Source organism: Etheostoma spectabile, chromosome 12, assembly GCF_008692095.1.
Source record: "Etheostoma spectabile isolate EspeVRDwgs_2016 chromosome 12, UIUC_Espe_1.0, whole genome shotgun sequence".
Lineage (NCBI taxonomy): Eukaryota > Metazoa > Chordata > Actinopteri > Perciformes > Percidae > Etheostoma > Etheostoma spectabile.
Window position 1 is genome coordinate 19,378,731 of NC_045744.1, and position 22,100 is coordinate 19,400,830.

General features: G+C 40.9%; 1 protein-coding gene across 17 annotated transcripts in view; it reads left to right on the forward strand.

Moving 5' to 3' along the window:
- Positions 1-22,100, forward strand: part of LOC116698939 (catenin delta-2) — a 177,783-nt gene that overhangs the window by 93,147 nt on the left and 62,536 nt on the right. For 5 of the 17 annotated variants that reach the window (XM_032531198.1, XM_032531201.1, XM_032531200.1 and 2 more), the window contains 7 exons: positions 300-451; positions 810-983; positions 3,130-3,275; positions 4,113-4,363; positions 5,776-5,907; positions 8,546-8,858; positions 11,669-11,725. In XM_032531198.1, the coding sequence (XP_032387089.1) occupies positions 300-451; positions 810-983; positions 3,130-3,275; positions 4,113-4,363; positions 5,776-5,907; positions 8,546-8,858; positions 11,669-11,725 (1,225 nt within the window). The remainder of the gene's footprint in view (positions 1-299; positions 452-809; positions 984-3,129; positions 3,276-4,112; positions 4,364-5,775; positions 5,908-8,545; positions 8,859-11,668; positions 11,726-22,100) is intronic. The other 12 variants (XM_032531199.1, XM_032531202.1, XM_032531212.1 and 9 more) reach the window with 5 other exon arrangements.

A 22,100-nucleotide genomic window follows, 5' to 3' on the forward strand; every position in this document is an offset into this window, starting at 1 on the left:
TTCATTCTTTACCAATAAAAAAGAAAAATACATTGTATAACATGTGGGATGTAAACTGTGTTACAAAACGCCTTTGAGGCCATGAACATTTTTACACAAAGACGGACTGTTACAGTAAAACTCGTCCAAAAAATAGTTACATAAAAGCACCTTGACAGGAGTGAAATCACGTCTTAAGGTGCCCCCCCCCCCCCCCCCCCCCCCCCCCCCGCCTCCATGTATTTTGTTGAGTGCACACGCACTCATTGCCCTTTAATGCTTACTTAATGCTTCTCGTCCTTTCCTGTTTTTCCCATCAGGACAAGGACTTCTGTCCCAAAGCGCTTTGCAGCTCCACCACCAGGATGCCTATGCAGCAGCTGGTTACCATAGTAACCAAGGGCTGGCAGTTGGGGAATCGATCACAGGCCGCAGCGGGCATGTCGGAGGGGCTGTTCACAGCTACAACCAGGTGCACACCTACCGTTTCTTTTCTTTTTCATACAACTAATCAAAAAGCTCATTTTCCCTTGTATGTTTTATTTTTCATCTTAAACGTGTCAACGTCCCTCCTTCATTTCTTTCTTTGTCCACTCGTCTGCTTTTTACCCTCCTTCTCCTTATTCACATTTCTGCATTACTTTATGCCTCTCCTGCCTCAATCTTTCACACCCCCATGTCTCTTTCTATGTCCGACCTCCTGTTTCTCCTCTTCTTCTCCGTACCCCCCATCTTCCTCCATGTACATCCATCCTTCTGCCCTTCTCCTTCTGCCTGACCCCTTCTTGTCCTCCCCTCTCTCATATTTCTCCACACTCTGTCCTCTCTAGGTGACATTGAGCCGTGCAGCTGCCCACTTAGTGGGAACTGACTCCCCCTCCCAGTCCCAGAGAGACGTATATGCCCAGCAGGCCCATGGCAGCGCCTTCCACATGCCCACTGAGATCGGCACTGCACCTACTGGACCACCTATGTATTACTCCTGTGCCACTTTGCCTGCACAGGTACACTACAAATCCCAGAAGAGATCTGTTTCTTTTTTGCCGGCTCAGCCATGACAATAGTGTGAAAAACTCCATCGCTACCTTGTTAGCCGGTTCCTGATTGGGCATACTGTATGTGTGCAGTGCCGTGAAGCAATTTGTTACATCGCGAGACCTGATATCACAGGATACTTCTTGACGCTGAGTCCAGCGAAAGTTGCATAGGTTGTTTTTCTGCTCACAGGTGCTAGGGTAGAGCGAGACGACCACCATTCAACTCACGTATCCATTCCAATAACTCCAAAGCTGTTCAGTTAAGGTAAATTAAGCTAAAAAAAACTGCATACTTCTCCTTTAAACTTTGTAGTCCCTTGCAGTAATAGTCAGCTTGGATTCACAACAAGTACAATATCACGGCAACAAAGCATCAAAACATCCAAAGAAACCTCTCAAATGTCTCTTGCAAAATAAAGCACTTCTCTGCTTTTGATCCATGTGCTCAGTATGCCGAACGCCAATGAATTGCTAAAAAGCTACTTCCAGCAGAGATTCAGAGCTACAAAGGCAAAGTGGAAATAGTGTATTTTTATCAGAATATACTGTTGAATAAAGCCCAAGAAGTGGATCTTGCTGCAGTAGTAGTTTGATACATTTAGATTTTTTTGCAGTCCAGATCAGCACTAGAATCCATTGTGAAGGTTAGTTTACATCAGTATTTATAACAACTTTGGTGGCTGATGTTTGTGAGATTAGACGATGGTTCAGATGTGTCTCTTGAATAAACTGTCTAGTAAGGGACTTAGCTAACAAGCTTGCTAACTGTGAGCTAGAAAGCTAGCAAGAGCTTGCTTTATTCACCTTCAATAACACTTATATGAATGAAATTATGTACAAAATGAAAATGCCACTACAAAGAAAACAGATGGTGGTGGGACCAGTCCAGTAAATCTTCAGTTCCTATCTTCTGCAACTAAGGAAGCTGCAACATTTTCACAGCCACGTTTCAAATGCAGTGACCATTTAATAGAGTCTTGGTTTTCTTTTAAGAAAACTACAAGGTAACCCCCATGAATTCTTATCATGTCCACACCTTTTTGAGAAGTTTTTCTCCCAGGCTTAAAAGGAAATTCAAATTCATGATTATCTTACAATACATGCAAGTCCCAGGCTACAGAAAAATTCAACCAACACACAAATGCAGCATAGCAGTTATGGCTATCTCCTTTGTGCTTTTTTAGCAGATGTGAAAAATCTGTAAACCACTAAACAAATTCTGTAAGATAATTGTTTAATGATCTAATCGAGTGAACTTGCATCTCACGCATATTTTTCTTGACTAATTCACCTCTAAAGTAGTAGTTACATTTGAGTGTTTTGTACTCCTACAAACACATGATACCTCAGTTTTTACTGCTTTGGAAGCCAAACTATGCCGGTTCTTCATCTGAGCAACATTACTGCTTTTGTGGTAGCAAGTGAAGAAATAACTTATCCTGCATCTTTCTTGCAATCAGTTGAATGGGCTTATGAGATCTGCAGGCTGTTTCTCTTGTTAGGTCGGTCAGCAGGGCGGCCACAATGCACCAAACCTGTTTTCAATTCTGGCTTCTTTTGGGTTGATTTACTCTTTTATTGCTTCTTCTGCTGCACTGCAATAGATATTGGACTCAGAGTTTGGAGATTTTAAGAACACCGTGTTAATCATGTCTTTGAATTCATTTAAATGAATTTACCGGCACCGTTCCAATGCATCCTCAGCATCCTCACTTCAGCACATCTTGACGCCACTCATCTAAATTAATGGAGTGTTAAAAATGGCACCTTTCGCTCTATAACCGCAAGAGCTTACAGATATATCTTCAGCGTATTTCCCCCGTTGGAGCAAAATGTAGCATGTTTGGAATTCTGAGGGAACTTCATTTGACGGCCCATTGCCCGCAGTCGGATTTGGTTATTAAAGTTCAGAGTTGTCCCTTTATGTTTGGCCTGATAACTCCAAGCCCCTTCATCAGGATGTTACCACAGATTAGAGTCTCTGCTCTCTGGTTATCCAGCTCCAGGGGGAGTTGTTCATCTTTCTGAAAATAATGATATGAACAAGAAGAGTAGATGAATATTTAAAGTGAGTGACATTCCTCTTTAATGAAGTACATCTCCTCTATTACAGCGTGTGAGCTCCCCTCTGCAGGCGGTGGGATCTCCTACCAAGCTGCAGCGCCTGGGATCAGCCTCCTCTGACATGCCCAGCTACGCCACACTACAGAGGGTGTCCTCGCCCAAACAGTCACCCAGCCGACTTGCCAAGTCCTACAGGTTGGTTCAACTTCAGTCTGACCCGTTGATTTAATAATTGGGCTTAATGTTCTGAGCATATTACGCATAAGACCCAAGACTTTTACTGGTCCCAAAGCACAAAGGAATATATCTGCTGATCAATACCAATGACGCAACAATTACTTCAACTGGTGCTAAGATTTCTGGCTTTAAAAACACAGCCTACAATCTATATCGCAATAAAAAGGCCCTGCTTGTAAATGTATTAGTAATGTTAGACTAGTACTAATACGTACGTAGTTTTACATTGTACTTTTTCATGCCTTAGCCTGCCTTGGAATGAAAATGGGCTGAAACCAATTTAAGATTAACAGATTTACCACAAATGTTTTTCTGAACATCGTATAAATGTGGTTACATGAATAAAGCTAGAACTCAGGTCTAGTCTCTGATTAGATTTTAGTGCCACACTTTTTTAGAACATGCAAGAGAGAGAAAAAAGGATGGTCGGAATCAAAGCAGCAGAGACAGAGCTATCGTAAATGTTAGTCCTTAAGATTGATCAAGATCCAAAAATGCTGTATTTCCCATAGTGCAACTCAACAGAATATTTTCATTAGTGCCTCCCTTCATAGTAAACACCCATGTCTTGATGCCACACACACAGTTTTTATTGCAGGCTTTCTATTTTAGTCTTAGGCTGAATAGTGTACAACTAGTAAAGTAATTCCCGAGTTCCCATGTCTGTTATGGTATTAGTCTTTAATGTGACTTAGTTTTACAACATCTCATTGTGCGAAATTTAAATTCCTGACACAAAAATTATAATGTGATTAAAACTACCAATTGAAACCGTTCTATTTCCTCCTCCTGCAGCACCTCATCGCCCATCAACATGGTAGCATCTGGTGCCGCTGGCTCCTCCTCCCCCCTTCCTATGGCAGCCTCCCCAGGGGGAAACCACACCTCGTCGCCCATCCACCAGCTGAGCTCAGTGGTGGGTAGCTACGCCACTCTGTCGCCCACCAAGCGTATGCTGCATCACATCGGAGCAGACGGTTACAAGATTTCCCACGAGCTGTATGCCAACGCAACCCTGCAAAGGCCTGGTAGCCTGGCAGGTAGAGGTCAAGACACATTTATTATTACCTTTTTTTGTATTTGTTTGTGTGTGAAATGCATTTTGTCATGTATCCATTTTTGGGATTGGTCCCACTTTAAATTTATCCGAAACGTATGTAGAGGGTTCATTCTAGTCATTGTATTTACATATTAACAATGTGTGGATAAATCATCAGTGGAATTTTTTTTTTTACAATTACACTTACACTAGAACTAAATGAACACGCAGCTGCCACAGCTGACAATGACATGACAGAGATCAACTAAACATTTTAGGGCACCTGTTTGGCTTACCTGGTAGAGTACGCGCCCATATAGCAACCCAGTCTCATAGCAGTTTGTGAAAAATTCACGTTATTTAATCTATGGAATTGTGTACAATGACACGTTTTTCTGTTGTTGTTTTTTGTGTTGCTGAGGACGATTTTTAAAGAAGCATGTTTTGTGGTTACAGCGCGACTACGACAGCGAGTATTATTAAATGCCTAAAATCCATGTAGGGAGGTTGGTCGGGGTCGTGCATGGGTCAAGCAACACAGGACTTTCACCCCCTCAGTAAAGCAGCGCTAGCAGCAGAGAGAGTAGCAATCAGGCCAGTGCTATTCAACTCCTGGTGTCTTTACAAAACTTTCCAATCCCTTGTTTTATGAGTATAGAACCTATTTGTACTATTTGTACTTACGAGATCCACAGTTGGTTCCATTAGCGCCTGCACTAAGACATTCAGCTGATAGCGCTAACTTGCCCAATGTTTGACAAAGGGAAAAAAATCTTCTGGGGGGTTATTTGGCTCGAGGTGATAGTGCAAAGGACCCCAGGGTGAAATAGCTCCAAACCATCACTTTAACACTTCACTTGAGAGCAGGTAACGTTAGCCTTCCATTAGCTAGCAGCTGGATTAAACACGATTAAAATGCAAAATGCTGACAGCTAAACAGTGTAAAGGGTGTCTGTATTTCACTGTAGGATTCCAACAGGGGGACGTTAAGCAGTGTGCAGCTGCTGTTGTCAGAAAAACAACACAGACGATTCGTTCACTTGAAACTAGTAAGCCTCGTGGTGCATTCAAAGTTATTGTAAAATGTTTTAGCACCAGTATCGGGAAAAAAACAAACGATACCCAACCCAATCTGCGGTAAACCCTAGTGAGCTGTGTGGACTGTACTTGAAGGGAACTTGGAATTAACAAGGGTCCAACAGCAATATGTTTGCCCTTGGCCGCTCAAACAGGCGAATCTGCTCATGGTGGTTCTGGCAAGAAAAGTGATCAAAACATAACTGCTTTTCTGTAAATGTGTTATAAGAAGCGATTCAAAGGATAAGATTGACTTGACCTGAATGTATATTTAGTTGTTCATCCACCCACCTTTCTATCCATCTGTCAGTATATCTAACGTCCATTCCAACTGCGTTCCAGGCTCCAGAGGTTCCTACAGCAGCCAGCACAGTCACCTGGGCGCTGAGCTCCGACCCCTGCAGTCTCCTGAACACCACATCGACCCCATCTACGAAGACCGAGTCTACACCAAACCCAACCTAAGAGGACAAGGTAAGCTGACATGGGCATGTGAAGGCTGAGGAAAATAAAGACTTGGGTTGTTTGGGTTTTTTAAGATGTAAAGGACTGTGTACAAATACAGACTCAACAAAACTGTATCCCAGAAGGCAATGGGAGCAGAAAGGAGGTGTTGGGGAGAGACTCTGAGCAGAAAGCAAACGTTTCATAGGCAGGAATTATCGTAGTTGTTGGTCCTCATTGCTGATAACTGTTCTATAAAGCATTAGTCAATGACTTATGAACCATTAATAAAGCCTTTAGATGTAACTAAAAGATACATTATAAAGGTTGCTTAATAGAGTGGCACTGAAAAGGTAGCTGGAGGGGAAAGATAGTAACACTGGGAGTTGATGAGAGACTGTAAACACAGATATGTGCTTCAAATAGTCCAAATTTATAAATAGCTGCAGCGTGCTGTAAATCACCCACTGCACCTTTTAAATTTAAAAATCGGTGAGTAGAACAAGACATCAAATGAAACACTGAATACGAGATGGGTCAAAGATATACTGTTTATTAGCATACCAAGAGAACAGTAAAAGTCTGGTCGAGTTTAGAAGATAGTGTTTTTTTTTAAATGGTGTTATATTAAAGGCTGCTGTGCAGATGGGATTTTCTTACCCCATCTCATCATGTAGCGCTATTTACCAGATCAGGTAGGCAAATCCAATTGGGGTCTCAATGGCAATTTGTCTCTCAGTCACAGTCTGTTAACTAATTAGTTTCAAGGCTGAAAATTAATCTCAATTAATCCCATGGGCGTTAGCTTGGGTGCTTTGAAATCAAAGCAAATCAACCGTGTCCTAAAATGTTGTCAATGCTGTGCTGCCGGTTTGGTCGCTGGGAAAATGCATGTTGCTGTCAAGAGAAATACACCCAAAGAATACTTTTTTTCACAGCTTTTTTCCCCCCAAATATGAGAGAAACATCTTATTAATTAAAAGCTTTGGTGATGCTGGCTCCCCGCACACACTGATAGGTCACTTTGATACATCAAAATAACTCAATCATCTCCAGCTTTGTGTCAGTGAATGGATGACAGCGGCACTCTGATTGTCAGATTCTTTTCTTTTGTTTTACAATAACTTTTTTATTACTGTGAAACACAAAGTAGCAATTGAAGCATCTTTCAAGGTTAATTCAAATAGTTTCAAGATAACAAACAAGCAAGTTGGAAAACAAGCAGACAACACGCCTGACTTTGAATCACATCACAACACACACACGTTATTACTCAGATGTCAGAAACACTGAAGGCTCCGCTGAATCCATCTGAGGTGAGAGAGTAAGGCAATGTGTGTGTGTGTGTGTGTGTGTGTGTGTGTGTGTGTACAGTAGGAAGGTGTAGGTGTATCAGTGTATTAGAAGGAAAGAAAGGGTCTCTGTCTATGTATTTAATATCATTTTAGAGTAGAGTGAACACACCCACCTGTCAGTCACTCATCAACATTGTGATTGTGACACACGCCACATCTGCATACACCTGCATGCATGTAGTTGCGGAGGGTCTGACACTCAGGCTCATTGAGCTCCTGTTCTGTGATGCACACAACACACACACACACACACACAACACACACACACACACTGTTGACTGGATTTTTTTTTACGGATCATGACCAGCGTTCTCTATTGACACATTTGTATATTTAATCAGTTGTCTATATTTAGATACCCATTAGAGGCATGTGCAGTCTTGAACACACACACACACACACACGCACACACACAACACCACACACACACACAACACACACACACACACACACACACACACACACACACACTCACACACACACACACACACACTGACCCAGCCCAACCCATCCCAGTAAAGCAAGCTGGTGTAAGCGTGTTGACTGTCATGCCCAAATTGTTTCCTAGCTGCTGTTTAAAAAAAAAAGGCAAATTCTCTCTGTTTGAGACTGACAAAGGAAGTTTGTTGTTATGTGTTGATGTCTTTCCATCAAGGCTAGACTACCAGCCATAGACTGAGCTGGGGCCCCAAACCCTCACTGTGTGGAAATTAGTTTCCAATTAACTGTAAATACTTAATATTCCAGAATATAAACCGGATTTATAAAAGCTTTAAGAAATACTTAAACACAGAGAGTGGAGATTCAGAGGGCGCACATCTGCGAGCATGTTAATCTAGTAACCCGGGTAATCTGGCTATGCTGTAAAGGTCATATGTTATGTTTTAATTGTCATCGCCAAGACTCTTTACAGGTGCCTGCACATTTTATGTGTTTCTTTACCTCTAATTTTTGGATGTCTGTTTGATTTCACTGCTTCTGTCTGTTGTTGTTGGTTTTTCAAATTATATTTCTCTATTGATCATTTTGCGAATCTACCTTTTCAGCTTAAATTATCCCATCTGTTGAGTTTTTACTGGAGTTTGCCATATTTCTTTAAGCCCTAGGTATGAGTGTTTTATTATTTTGTTTTTCTTTCTTCTTTCCTCTCTGCTTTTTTCTTCTGTGCTGTTTTGTTCCATTGCTGCTGGTGTTGTTGCTTTTTTTTCTCCATTGTGTCTATGTGTACGTGCACCCTTATGTTGGCGCTCGTGTTTGGTTTTGATTTCTTCTTGCCCCGCTCCCTGGCCCCCCTTGGCTTCAACAAAACCCAGTGGTGAACCAATTGTACCAAGAGGTCCTCAACTATTTGCTCTTTCCTTACGCTCCTCTTCCTGCTTTAGCCCCGCCTTCCCCTGGTGTCGACCCAATCCCCTTGCAGCGTACGGGAAGCCAGAGCGCCACCGCCACCTTCCAGAGAGGCAGCTTCGCCGCAGGAAGCGGGGCGGCTGACTACGCCAACCCGTACCGTACTCTGCAGTTCTGCCCGTCCACCGAGTCGCCTTACAGCAAGTCGGGCCCTGCCCTCCCCCCTGAGGCCGTTCTGGGCCGGTCTCCATCAGTGGACAGTATTCAGAAGGACCCAAGGTGAGGAAAAACAAAACATGTATTTATGTCAAATCAGCTCTGGCTTGTTGATGAAGCACTTTGTTCCTTCGTCCCTTCCCACTTCCACTGAACTTACTGATGGCCAGATTCACCAAATTAAACATAATTATGCAAATATTATCATTAAACTGGAGACATTAACATTGAAAAAGAGCATTCTTCAAAAGACTGTCAACGTTTCAAAGTGTAACTTGGTGACACCAAACAGTTTGGCGAACCTCTACTAAGAATTGACTGTCAGGATTTGACTGATTGAATCTGGGCTTTAGTATGAGGAACACATCACGCCACATTTTTCACTGTCCTCTCTAGTTTTCCTGGTGTTGGGGCTTGTTCACACTGCCGTGTAAAGGCCTGCGCACACCTCTTGGTCCAATTTATAAGTTTGCTTTTGCTGTCAGGAGTTGAGTGCCTTTCTATCAGTGACAGTCAGTCGCATTCTGTGCATTAGGTTGACACAGTTAATGCGGAAAGTGCATGAAGTCTACATTTAGACCAAGAAAGCGCTGTCTACGAACATGGGTGTAAGAGAGAGAGAGAGAGAGAGAGACAGTGACAGGTAGACAGATAGACAGACAAGAAAAGAGTTAGAGGGAGACACGGACTGTTTTTTTTCATACTTACAATCAAGTTTGAAGTATTATTCCAATTTTGTCTTTTTTTTTTTTTTTTTTTAGCCTCTTTTTTCTGACTAATGACTACACAGGCATATCATCACAGCTAGAAGCTGCCTTATTAAACATGTTACTTAAATATAATATCTCTAATAGAAATAGGAGTCCCTTTGTGCTAAAATTCTTATTATACGGTAACATATGGAAGCACAAGGACATCTTTCTGTGTCGTGAAGATAAGTGACTTTTGTTGTTGTTGGCATTGCTCTTCTTTCACCCATTGTCCAAGTGTTTATTTCTTTGTGCACATTGCACTCACTTTGTCTGTTTGTTTAATCTTGAGCTCCAGCATCATTGTTGTGTGGCTTCCAGCATCCACACATCTGCACTGCTACATTCAAAGGACTGACTTGTGATGCATGGCATTTTGCTTTACCTTCACAACATGCACTGTATGAATGAGACAGTGCTACTCAAGTAGCTTGTTGTCCAAATTGCGTTAAAGGGAGGGTCCCCCAAGATTACATTTAGACATTCCTGCAGCTGTCAAGTTTTACTGTTTACATGCTTGCTGCACTGCTGTTCAAGAGGAATTGCTGAAAAGGCCTTTTCTTATGAATATATTCCTAATATTTGTTTAAACAACTCCTGTAAAGAGACCAAAACTAACAAAGGGTTAATCTATCTCTCAGAGCTTTTCGGCTTCCCTACCGTGTCTGTGGCACAGAACCTCAAGACCGTTTGTTCCTACTGAAGACATATTTCAAACAAAGAAATAGTGCATTGGTCGGGGACTTTTTTGATCTGCTGATAAACCCGCATTTGGTACTCTAGTTGGTATTTACAGCAACAGGACGGTGAATGTGAGTTTCAGATGTACGTCAGAGCCCAGAGGTCTTTGGCAAAGATATACATGGTTTTGGTAATAAAATAAAATTATTTTTTTTGGTTTTGGTCTTTTTCATGGGATTTGTTGTCAACAAGAAAAATATAGACTGTCACCATTGTTATCCTTTAAAGAATCACACAAAGTTTTTCGGATATTGGCCAATTGGTTACGTAGCTCTTAAGTGCTAACACCACAATAATTCAAATTACGTCATCCACATGTCTTACTTGGGCATAATCTATGTATTGAAAAACTAGCAGCATATCAAGAAGACTGAACTTTTAATGACTAAATAGAAATCCTTGGATTAAAAAAATATAATAAAAATATGTACAGAGTTTATAACTGTGGCTTCAGTTTTTTATTAAAACAATTTCAGGTGAGCAACCATTTATCTCCACTTGCCCCCACCTCAGTAATGCGAGAAAAAGTAGTTGCTAAATACACACACACACATATATATATATAGATATATAGATATAGAAATATAGATATTTAAATATTGTTTAAATTGAACCTACACATAACAGGCTTAACAGCTTAGCTTGTCATTCACTCCCCATTTAGCTTTACTTGTACAAGTTCTGCTTTTCAGAGATAAAAGCTTGTCATTTTCAATCACACAGAGAAATTCAAATGAATTACACATGGTGGATTTTGCCATCTATATTCAACAGCCCTGTTGACTAACCAGTCAACCATGTAATAACTTGATGCATTTAAAACAAGATGACACAGATGAGAGAAGAGGCATTGTTTAAGTAAATGACATATATATGGTTTAATAAGGATGTTAGGTCTGTAGTATGGTCTGTACTCTGTACAAGACCTTGTAAACTCACAGGTAAACCTGGTTGTTTTTAACCTATGGTTAATCACATTTTCTGCTCGCTGTCTGAAAGTATAGTAATAATTGGCTGTGAATATCTGAAGGTTTCAAACATACACTTGCACTATGCAGCACCAGCCATGACCTAAACAGTTTGGTGTACAAAATGTGCAAAGAACAAGGCAGCACCCAGTTTGTTTTATCATGCGACCCTCTCTTTACCTGACATATCCACCATCTCCCCACCACCCGCTCTAATTGCATGTCCTTCACCCTGCCCACCTGCTCCACCATTGCCTGATAACCAAATGTTGAGAGAGAGAAAGACTAGTCTAGTCGCTACATATTGAGTTCTATTTACTAATCATCACTATTATGACGGTTATTGAATAATTTGTTGCCACACAGCCAACAAACACATCTCTCTTGTTTCTCTCTGCCTGTCCCCCCTCGATAGGTACGACCCTGAATTCCTTGTGTGGAATCAAAATCAAGCCGAGCAAAGAATGACAAAGTAATCCAACTATTTATTTATACATATTCTGTCTATCTATCTTACCTTTGTCTCATTCACTGAATCTTTCCATCTTCTCTTTATGACACTATGCAGATGTTAATGTTAACGGCCACATGACATCTCCCATTTGTATTGTCACCCATTTAGTGCTTTATAAAACAGAGATCACTTTTATTTTAGCATCATAAATTGTAGACTACATCTAGTGCTGGCTTTCAAAAGCACTTTGCATTTAATTATGCTATAACATTAGAATGACATCCTCTGTGACCTGAAAACATTAAGAAAGCAGTTAAAAAAAACAATCAAATCAGTTCTAAGGTACATGACTAATTGAATTAACTAATTACAAATTAGTGATGGCTTATTCCCAATTTGAAAATTGTTTTTTAGATTGTAAATATTCCTCATTCTCTCCTTTTGGCTATCCACTGATCCCTCCATCCATTCATTTATATCTGTTGATTTATTTATTTGTCTCCATTTTCTGTCCTGGTGATTTCTGAATGTGCTTTGTAGTTATTGTATTCATGTAGATGCCCAGTTTAAATCGGCAATACGAATATACACATTTTTGTAGTTTGTCCCATTTGTTTTGTTGCTGCTTATTGACAAATTTTAGTGGAAGTGTGGTTGAACTTGTCTTTGAATCGTTATCATTAATCAATATTTTCCAACCAATAAATTGTTACGTTAGCTGAGAATACTTGCAAGACACATAATATTAGCTACCAATACAGGCAGAAACAACTGGCAGAAATATTAGCCAACATTAGTAGGCCTACTAGAAAAAAAAAACACAACATTAGCTAACAACAAATACTGAATGAGTCATAACATTAGCTAGCAATGTCAGAAGCATACTATTAGCTAACAATACTAGCGGAGACGTAACATTAGCTAACAACAAATACTGGCAGAAACATAACATTAGCTAACAATACTGGCAGAAACACAACATTAGCTAACAATACTTGCAGAAACATAACATTAGCTAACAATAATGGCAGAAACACAACATTAGCAAACAATACTGGCAAAAATATAAATTTGCTAACAGTCAATACTGACAGAGACATAACGTTACCTAACAGAACTAGCAGATAAAGCAATGGGATTTGTAGTAGCACAGCAGAGACACAACTTAAGCTAACAATGTCTGAAAAATAACATTAGCTAACAATACTAGCACAGACATAACATTAGCTAACAATATTTGCAGAAACATAACATTAGCTAACAATTCTAGCAGAGACGTAACTTTAGCTAACAACACCTAGCAGAAACATACCATTAGCTATAGCCCACTAGCAGAGACATAAGCTAACAATAATAGCATAGAAATAAATTTAGCTAACAATACTGGCAGATATATAACATTTCTGAAATAGATGCTGCTTTGTGATGAAACAGGTCATGCAGCAAAACCAATTTCTGTGGAAGTGATTTAGGCAACGAAAAGGATATATGTTTTACCAATCAGGAACTCTATTTTTTCATTTTCCGGGCTGGGTGCAGGCTGTTAATTATATTGGCTGAAATACAGTTCTTTCCTTTGTTTGTATTTGACATGATCAGTTTTTTGTTATTCATTTATGAACATTGTAATCAATGACATTGTAGTTTGTTTTATCAAAGGTAACTCTTGATATAGTTTTAGTTTAGTTTTAGTTGTCTTGGAAAAAAGGTCGTTGACAAAGGATTTTCACATTGTTTTCAAAATTAATACTGTTTCAAAGTTTCCTCTAATGTCTCTAATGAAATGGAGTGGATAGGCTATGTGGAGAAAGAAATCAGCATTGTAAATAGATGATAACTGGAAGTGTGGCCATTTCCACCGTCTTGAACTGGCTCCTTTATGATACCTTTATCCTGTGTGTCAGCTGAGTTGTCTTGCTACACACTGGCACAATCTTGCAAATCATGTGCTTTACTGTGGAGACAGCCTCTTATGTACTCCAATGCGTTTCCTCCTTCAGGCTGCCAATAATTTATGGAAACGTTTCCACTAACAAAAAGAAAGATGTTGTGCTAGACAGGATCCGACCTGATCATGAAAATGCCTCTTTTTATTTCATGCTCATGAGCCCAGTAAGAATCTGATCCATTTTCACATGGGCTCCATGTGGTGTGTATTTCTCAGCTCTGCCTGACATCTCCTGACCTTTCGTTCATCTCTTCCAGCCTCAGTGGGCCAGTCAGTCAGCCATGCCATTACACCCTCAAACGCACACACACGCTGTCTGGGCAACACAAACATATACACACATTTTTTCTTTTTCTTTCTCTAATTTTCTCTTTGCCTCAGTCTCTCTTTGTCTTTCTATTCATTCATTTTCTCGCTCTAACCTCCGTCCCACATTGAGGACAAGGTGGGTTTGAAATAAAACTGGTTTTGACTGATCTTATTGGGTTGGTAGTTCAGTATTGTATTTTAAATATTGTGAAACTAAAATCTTGTTCACCTAATACAACAATACATTTCTATAACATTTCCATTTGACAACACATTGTACCATCTAACTTACACTGCCAATCTATCAGTGCACAGTATTTCACTGGTGCTTCCCCAATGCAATCAAGTTTCCTGTGAAAAAAGACAATTTTACAGTGCAAGTTAAGAGTTAAAACTGAAATTTCTGGCTCTTTAAGTTTGCCGACCTTTTGTTCTGTAAGATTCAGTTACCTTGATTCAGCCAGTCCTGTTAAAAGTCTACAAAAGAAATGGAATAGAAGGTTGCTCTTGACAACAAAATATATATTTGAAAATCCTCAGTAGGTAGCTAGCAATGATCAATTACTAAAAAATGAGTGAATGCAACAGTCCAATATCAGCAATTTGAAATCTGGATACAGATTAAATTCTGTTGTAGCTTGACAGGGTATGTTAAATGTTTTACACCCATTTAAACCAAAATTTCAAAATAAAAGCATGGGAAATTCTAACTCCTCTGTGCCTCCAACCAGTGCTTCAAAACATGGTATGCTTTGTATTCTATTTAGGAATTTATCATATCTGCAAATTGGACATTGATCTTGAAAGTCAATTGTATGAGAGTCCCCAATCCTAAAATAGATTATAGAGAGGAGAGAGAGAGAGAGAGAGAGAGAGAGAGAGGAGGAGAAGAGAGAGAGAGAGAGAGAGAGAGAGAAAGAAATAAGAGCTGAAAAAACAGAGAGCTTAAGCATGCTACAACATAGCAAGGACAATTATACAGACTGTTGAGTTCAACTGCTGTTGATCAGTTACTGTGCCAATTACTGTATCAATCAGCTGAACTTATAGTAGACTGATCCAGGGTGACCTCTAGCTCACCCAGTAAGAGCGTGCGCTCCATGTGGGCTGAGGCCTTTGCACTGGCCCGGGTTCAAATCTGACCTGCGTTCCTTTGCTGGGTGTCATCCCCCATCTCTCTCTCACATTCCTTGTCTATCCACGGTCACTCTGAAGTAAAGGAAAAAAAGTCTTAAAAAAAAAAAAACTGGTCCCTGTTGATCTGTTGCTGCTTGTGTGAGGTTAGTATGTTTTGTGATACCAACCAATGCAACAATGGGTTTGGGTATTTAATTTTCTACATGTTATGCTTTGCTGTAAATGCACTGTAATGTTTTGTTGTAATTTTAGCCACTTTTTTCAGTTGTTAGATGTCTCACTTAAACGTGAGTACAGTGAGTCTGCACCCTTTTTTGAATTTATTTTTCACTTCCTTTATTCCTTCCTCCTTCTTTGTCAATTCACTCAACAGGTTTACCCTACTTGTCTGTCTGTATTTCTGTCCGTCTATCGGGGAATGAGTCATCAATTTCACCCCACCACCACCACCCCCCGAGCAGTCGTCAATGGTGGCAACACACACAAATATATACACGACACAAATAGCATAGTTTGCCTTCTCGTTTCAAATTCCTCTATTCCCCCCAAAAAACTGACTCACAGGAAATCCCTTTCAGCCCGCTATCGCAGTGCTCATCATCTGCCTGCAGCCCTCACATTACAGCGCCTCGCCCTGCTTTCTGAATACATAATTCATAGACTGTTTCTTTATTTACCGGGTCTAATTGTTGGTTTGCCTGCATCTTGTATTGTGGTGTAAATGTTTTGGCTGTGGTTGACTTGATCGCACAGAAACACACACTCCCACACCTAGACAAGTGGTGAGGTGAGATAGCCCACCTGGCTGGTTGGGAACAAAGAGTAGATTGACAGTTTGTCAGTACTTTGTCCCAGTCCACTGGGTCCACATTTGAAACATTAGGCTCCCTTGGGGGATTTCATAGTCACACACAGATACACACATGCACACTTACATATACCAGATGCACATTTTTGTGAGAGGAAATTGGTCAGTAAATATCCTTCTCACACAGAATATTATACACTTCTTTTCTCTCCTTTTCCAATGCTCCTTTCCTTCTTGACAGTATTTCCCCCTGCTTATTTTGGCTCATTCCGCCTACTTCCGTCAGTACACTGCTAATGTGCACTGACCACTTACTGTCGTAGTTTTTTTGGTTAGTATTGTCCCAAAAAGAACGCTTATGTCAAAACACTTACCGAGGGTGGTAGTAGCTCAGCCCATAGGGAGTTGGGTTGGGAACCGGAGGGTTACTGGTTCAAGTCCCCGTACGGACCAAAGTATGGTGGTGGACTGGTAGCTGGAGAGGTGCCAGTTCACCTCCTGGGCACTGCCAATGTGCTCTTGAGCAAGGCACCAAACCCCCAACCGCTCGGGGCGGTCCTTTCCATGGGCAGCCCCCTCACTCTGACATCTCTCCATTAGTGCATGTGTAGGTCCTGAGCATGTGTGTGTAATTCAGGCCTGTGTGTAATGTGTGTAATAACAACAGAGTGAAAAGTGTAGTTTCGCCTTGTGGGATAGATAAAGTATAATAAAAAATAAAAAAAATATAAATATAACGAGCGGTTGGCTCGGCTCGCAGCTTCTCAAAATCTGACAAAAACTGACCTATGTCAATCAGAAAAACAGACAGATCCAGCAACTGTATAGCCTATTTCTCTCGCTTAAAATGTCAGAAACACATTCTGGGGAATTCTGGGGAACTATTTTCATAAAATACGAGATCGTAATCCGAATGAGCTGCCTTGATGCTTGATTTTGAAATCCGGGAGAAGCCAGACCCACGTGACGCGTTTGTCAGCTGCTGGTTGATGTCCCTCCCCTTTACGTCTTGTATTCAAGATTGTGCCCATTTAGTGCGAGTAGGGTCCATCGTTCCACACTGACTTTTTGACTGTTTTAGGGAGTCATCCGGGTACTTTCAGTGCACTGACTTTTTGCATTTATCCACACTATATACTTAAAACTAAGGGTTTGGAGTGTGGAAGTACGTGGTTTGAGACACAGACTCTGACTTGTGAATTTTAGAGCCATCTGCAGGACAGAAGGGTAGGGGGACAAGGTTGTACCTAAACTAGTAGTCTCGCTTTCCTGACCCTCCTCCAAAACGAGCTGAAGGAGGATCTGGCTACTCCACATAACATTCGGGGATGGGAGGAAAACATACTCTGGTTTATTGCCATTTTTTTAAACCAATCAGAATTGTCATGGGCGGTGCTAAACTCCACACAGAGCTGCTGAGAAAAAGCCGTGCAAGACAAAACTCAGTATAGCTAGTTGTCTCAATTTACCCTGCAGAGATCTGAGAACCAGTTAACTGTAGTCCTCATAAATCCACCGGATTTAAAATTCCAACACAAAGAAAGTGGAAGGAAATGGAAAATACGCAAGGATATAGACAATTAAACTAGTGACTGCCAAATGTTAGTGACTGCCAAATGTAGCCTAGCTTCGTGAACCTTTTTATTTATTTTCTGAGGCCAAATGTTTTTATTATGATAATAGTTGCGGATAAAGATAAGCTAGTTATATCACCTGGGACGTTTTAAGGGATGTGGGGGAGGATAATTAGACTGAAAATAGGCTCCCCTTGTAGAGTTTTCAGGCTAAATATCTTTTGTAATTATCAAATGGTGACTCGAGGGCCATGGAAATCAACAACACACACACAGAAGTCATGTTTTCCAGCAGTGCTATTTAAATATGTTGCATATTGTTTTCTGAACTCCAACACTAAGACATTAATCAAATATTGTCCAAGTGAACACTATTTTTTGCCTTGAAGTTCACAGATGGCTCAATAGTGTTTGCTCATCCTGCTGTGATGTGTTAGCAGAGTGTGTGGGACTGGGAGCACCATACCCTCCTGTGATCCCTTGTCTCTGGAACGAGAGAAACGCACATGCACACATCGAAAGAAAGAGAGAAATGCTGAGTAAAAAGTAGCACAGCTCCAGGCTACTTAGAGTTAGTGAATGAATGAACCATTATAGGACTGCTTTCTGCAGCGGGCACACAGGCGAGAAAGACAAGAAAGAAAGGAAGTCTCTTCTTTTCATTTAGTTTCACTGCAACTGTAGGTAAATTAGTTTTAGAGCGTCCGAAAACATTTGTTGTGTGTGTGTGTCTGTGCGTGCGCGTGTGTATGTGTGTGTGTGTATGTGTGCGTGCGTGCGTTCGCCCCAGGGAAACATCACAGCCTGAGGCCTTGGGTTGAGTTTGATCCGCTGTGATGTGCCGCTGTCTCTCCGGGGCCACAACTATTCTAGTCCCTGGCTCTGTCATTGTGTGTGTGTGTGTGTGTGTGTGTGTGTGTGTGTTCTGTTTGTGCATGTTAGTGTTTATTTCTCACCTAGTCAAGGCTCCTGTCATCTCAACATGTGTGTACACAGTGGTGTTTTTTCCTGTTCTGGTGCTCTGAAGCATACTTGTATGTTTTTTGTAAGTGTGTGTGTGTGGGTGTGTCAAATATTCTGTGCCAGAACTGTCCAGTCTATTGTATGCATAAAGTACCACTTGTGTGTGTGTGTGTGTGTCTATGTGTTTTCTTGTTTGTGTGTGTGCATGTGTGTCTGCAGGCACATGAGGTTGGCCCTCACTTTGACCTCACACTTCTAGAAGAAGACTGAGCGATAGAACAATGGGGCGCAATGAGAAAAAAGAAAGAGTGAGAGTATAATAATTATTGTAGAGTGCTATCAGAAGTGCCACTTTGGTCTTCAAGTAGTGGTTATCCCTCAGCCACTGATGTACCAGTAACATCACTGTGTGATGTTTTGATCAGTAATGGACCTAAAGCACTATTGCAACCTCATTTCACCAATTCAGTAGTTGCACCTTTCAAAAAAATGATGGAGAAAACATCAGTGTTAAGAGACTCAAATGAAATCTTCCTGTGAGCAGTATGTCCTCTTGTAGCTAAAACAATTACAGAGCTTATGAGTTGAGTGGATATCACTGATTATTGTGGATCTAGTGAGGTTTTTACTGCACCATGACGTGGTCAATTTGAACTCAAGCTTCATTGTTCACCCTTACTTATATAAAGCTTAAACAGAACTTCAACTGTACTGTCATTTGTTGTACTGCTAGCAGGCTGTGATTGTCCGGGGGGATGCATGGGATGCATGGGATTATGTTCTATACATCCCAGCTTCTGCTGAATTATTTTTACCCCCAGTGGACAAAATTACTTGTCAAAGTGATCAATGCTACTTCACCAATAGACCATATATATATATTATAGACCTAAACTATATTTTTTGGGGCATTTTCAGCCTTTCTTTTAATAGGACAACAGAATACATCTAAGAGGAGAAAGATGGGGAATGACATGCAGCAAAGAGTTGCAGGTCAGAGTCGAACCCTGGCCCGCTGTGTCGAGGAGTAAATCTCTATATATGGGTGCCTGCTCTTCCAACTGAGCTATCCAGGAACCGCAAACAAATAGAAGTATTTTAAATTAGGTAAAGCACTGTAATGTGAACACGTAGTGCCATAGAACGATACAATCAGAGCGGCAGTTGCAGGTTGTATTCAGCCACCACAGAGCTCCGGGACACCGGCTACGGAGTGTATTGGCGGCAGTGGCAGTTTAACCACCAATAGGTGAGGGCGAGCCGGCTACAGGCACCTTCAGATGACGCTCCTTTCAGGGGCCATGGTAGTGAAGTTTAGCCAGAAAAAGTGAGCGTCATGTGGCTGGCCAAGTAGCACTAAATCCATGTTATTGGAAAGGGACTTTAATTCTTGTTTGTGCATGTTTTGTTTTGTTGTGCATGATCAAAAAACATGCCCACCCTCTTCTTTTTTTTCACAAATTGCGCCTTGACTATTAGTGACATTTGCCATGATTTAGCAGAACAGAGACACTGATAAATAAGCAGGCTTTGCAGCAAAACCCCCAACACACTAACTGATCGAGGCCAACGTAGACCAGCAACTCCTGTGGTCTGCGAAGTAAAATTACCGTTTTTGTCAAAGGAGTATGGTGGCTTTAAAGAGAGCATATGGATATAATGGTGTCAGTTCCCATTCGGTAAGGGCTGTCTGACAGCAAGGTAAAGCGGTAAAAATATTCTTAGTATAGCGAACACTTAAACTGATATTGATTTTTGTAGGTATGTTTTTCTTCTTTTTTCTGCCCCCGTCCACAGCAGTACATTGCTTGGCTTCTGTGTCAGTACTCCTGCCTGCTTCTCCAAACTATCTAGCCTGCACTACTGTAGGAAATACACTGAATATGGATAAGTACCTCTTATAATCTCACTTTATTTTCACAATACCACAACATAAAATGCTCTATTACACTTAATATGCTCTAAATCTCAATTTGGCTCAAGTAAAAGTACTGAAGTATTACTGTATTCATAAGCTGATCCTACTGTATGTTTTGTATTTAAAATATCAATCTGTAAGTAGAACGATGCATAAAAATGTATTCACGTTAAGTACAGTTTTTTTTAACCCATACGATTCACCAAATGATTCAATATTTCTCTGATAAGTGAAGCTTCCTGGTTTACTAGTTATTAAAGAAGCATCATGTCTACAGGCGTTGTTGTTGCTAGTGTCCAACTTTTTAATTTCAATGTAAAAAAAACAACAACAAAACATACACACACATCTGACAGCTCGTTCAGCCGTAACGTTAGATGTATTATCGGCTAATTAACCCACAGGGTGACCTCAACAAGGTTATGTCATCTCTGATCATATTTATGGAGGCATATGCTACTGTACTGTATGTCTATCACACCAGTATGTACATTATGTTAACGTTGCATGTATGTTTGTGTAGGAAATTGCCTGGAGCAAGGGGGGAATAGAAAAAGAGAGAGACATTATGTAAGACAAGTGAGTTAAAAAAAACACTAAAGAAAAGCAAATTGTTGAAGAGAGAGTGGACTTAGAGTAAAGTGAGAGTGAGAAAAAATAACCTTTGAAATTTTTCTCTATTCAATTTCCCCATTTCCCAAGCAATGGGTTTATCCCATTATGAAACTCAGAGACAAAAGCTTTCTAATCTTGGCTCTTCTGCATTGCCTTTGATGGCTGGGCGTGTAGGCAAGTCAATGGGTGTGTGTGTGTGTGTATTTGACTGCTATCTTAGTGTGCTACATTGTGTGTGTGTGTGTGTGTGTGTGTGCATGTGCGTGTGTGCGTGTGCGTGTGCGTGTGTGCGTGTGCATGCTCTAAGCTGTGTACTGAGTTATCCTACGGCGCTCAGTGGTGTGTATAGTGTGTTTGTATCTGTGCAATCCGGAGATTGTATGTTTATGTTAAATTAGACTGAACTGAAATGATGTCCACGGGGATGCTGCATCAAGAACAAGATACATCAAAGAGAAGCGGGTTCTATATAAGAGCAGAGCAAACCGGGCTTCTTTATGCAGCCCAAACCTCTCACAACTCTGAGAAAATAAAAACGCATGTGGAGAATGTATCAAAGGCAAAGTAATGGCTAATGTAGCCAAATTAATATCCATTGATATCCCTACAATTATAAGCAGCAATGTTAATGACATGCGGGAATAAAACTTAGTGCCCCCCCCCCCCCGCCCCCCAAAAAAAAGGGAAAGAAAAGATCCAGCCCCAGTTTAAACTGGTCCATATACAATTTTTGGCAGAAAACGTGATATTTTGTTGCTATTGGCAACAGATAATCTACATCGAGAAGCCCCACCTCCCTCATCTCCCTTGATCCCTCACCGTGACTTCATTCTCTCACATCATATCTTTCTCACGTTAATCATCTGTGTATCTTCTTTCACACACCCTTACACACAGGATAGGATAGGACACACAGTATAGGGTTTGTGTGTGTGTGTGTGTGTGTGTGTGTGTTGTGATGTCACGAGAGGCTGCGTTCTGGAGGGCCGCTACGTACCCCTGAGATGGCTGCAGTCACGGGCAGCTTTGGCACCATCTGCTGGTGGAGTTGGGAACTCCACCCCTCAAGCACCCGGCATCCCAACACACCTGAGACCAATCAGGGCCTGATGAGCTGAAGG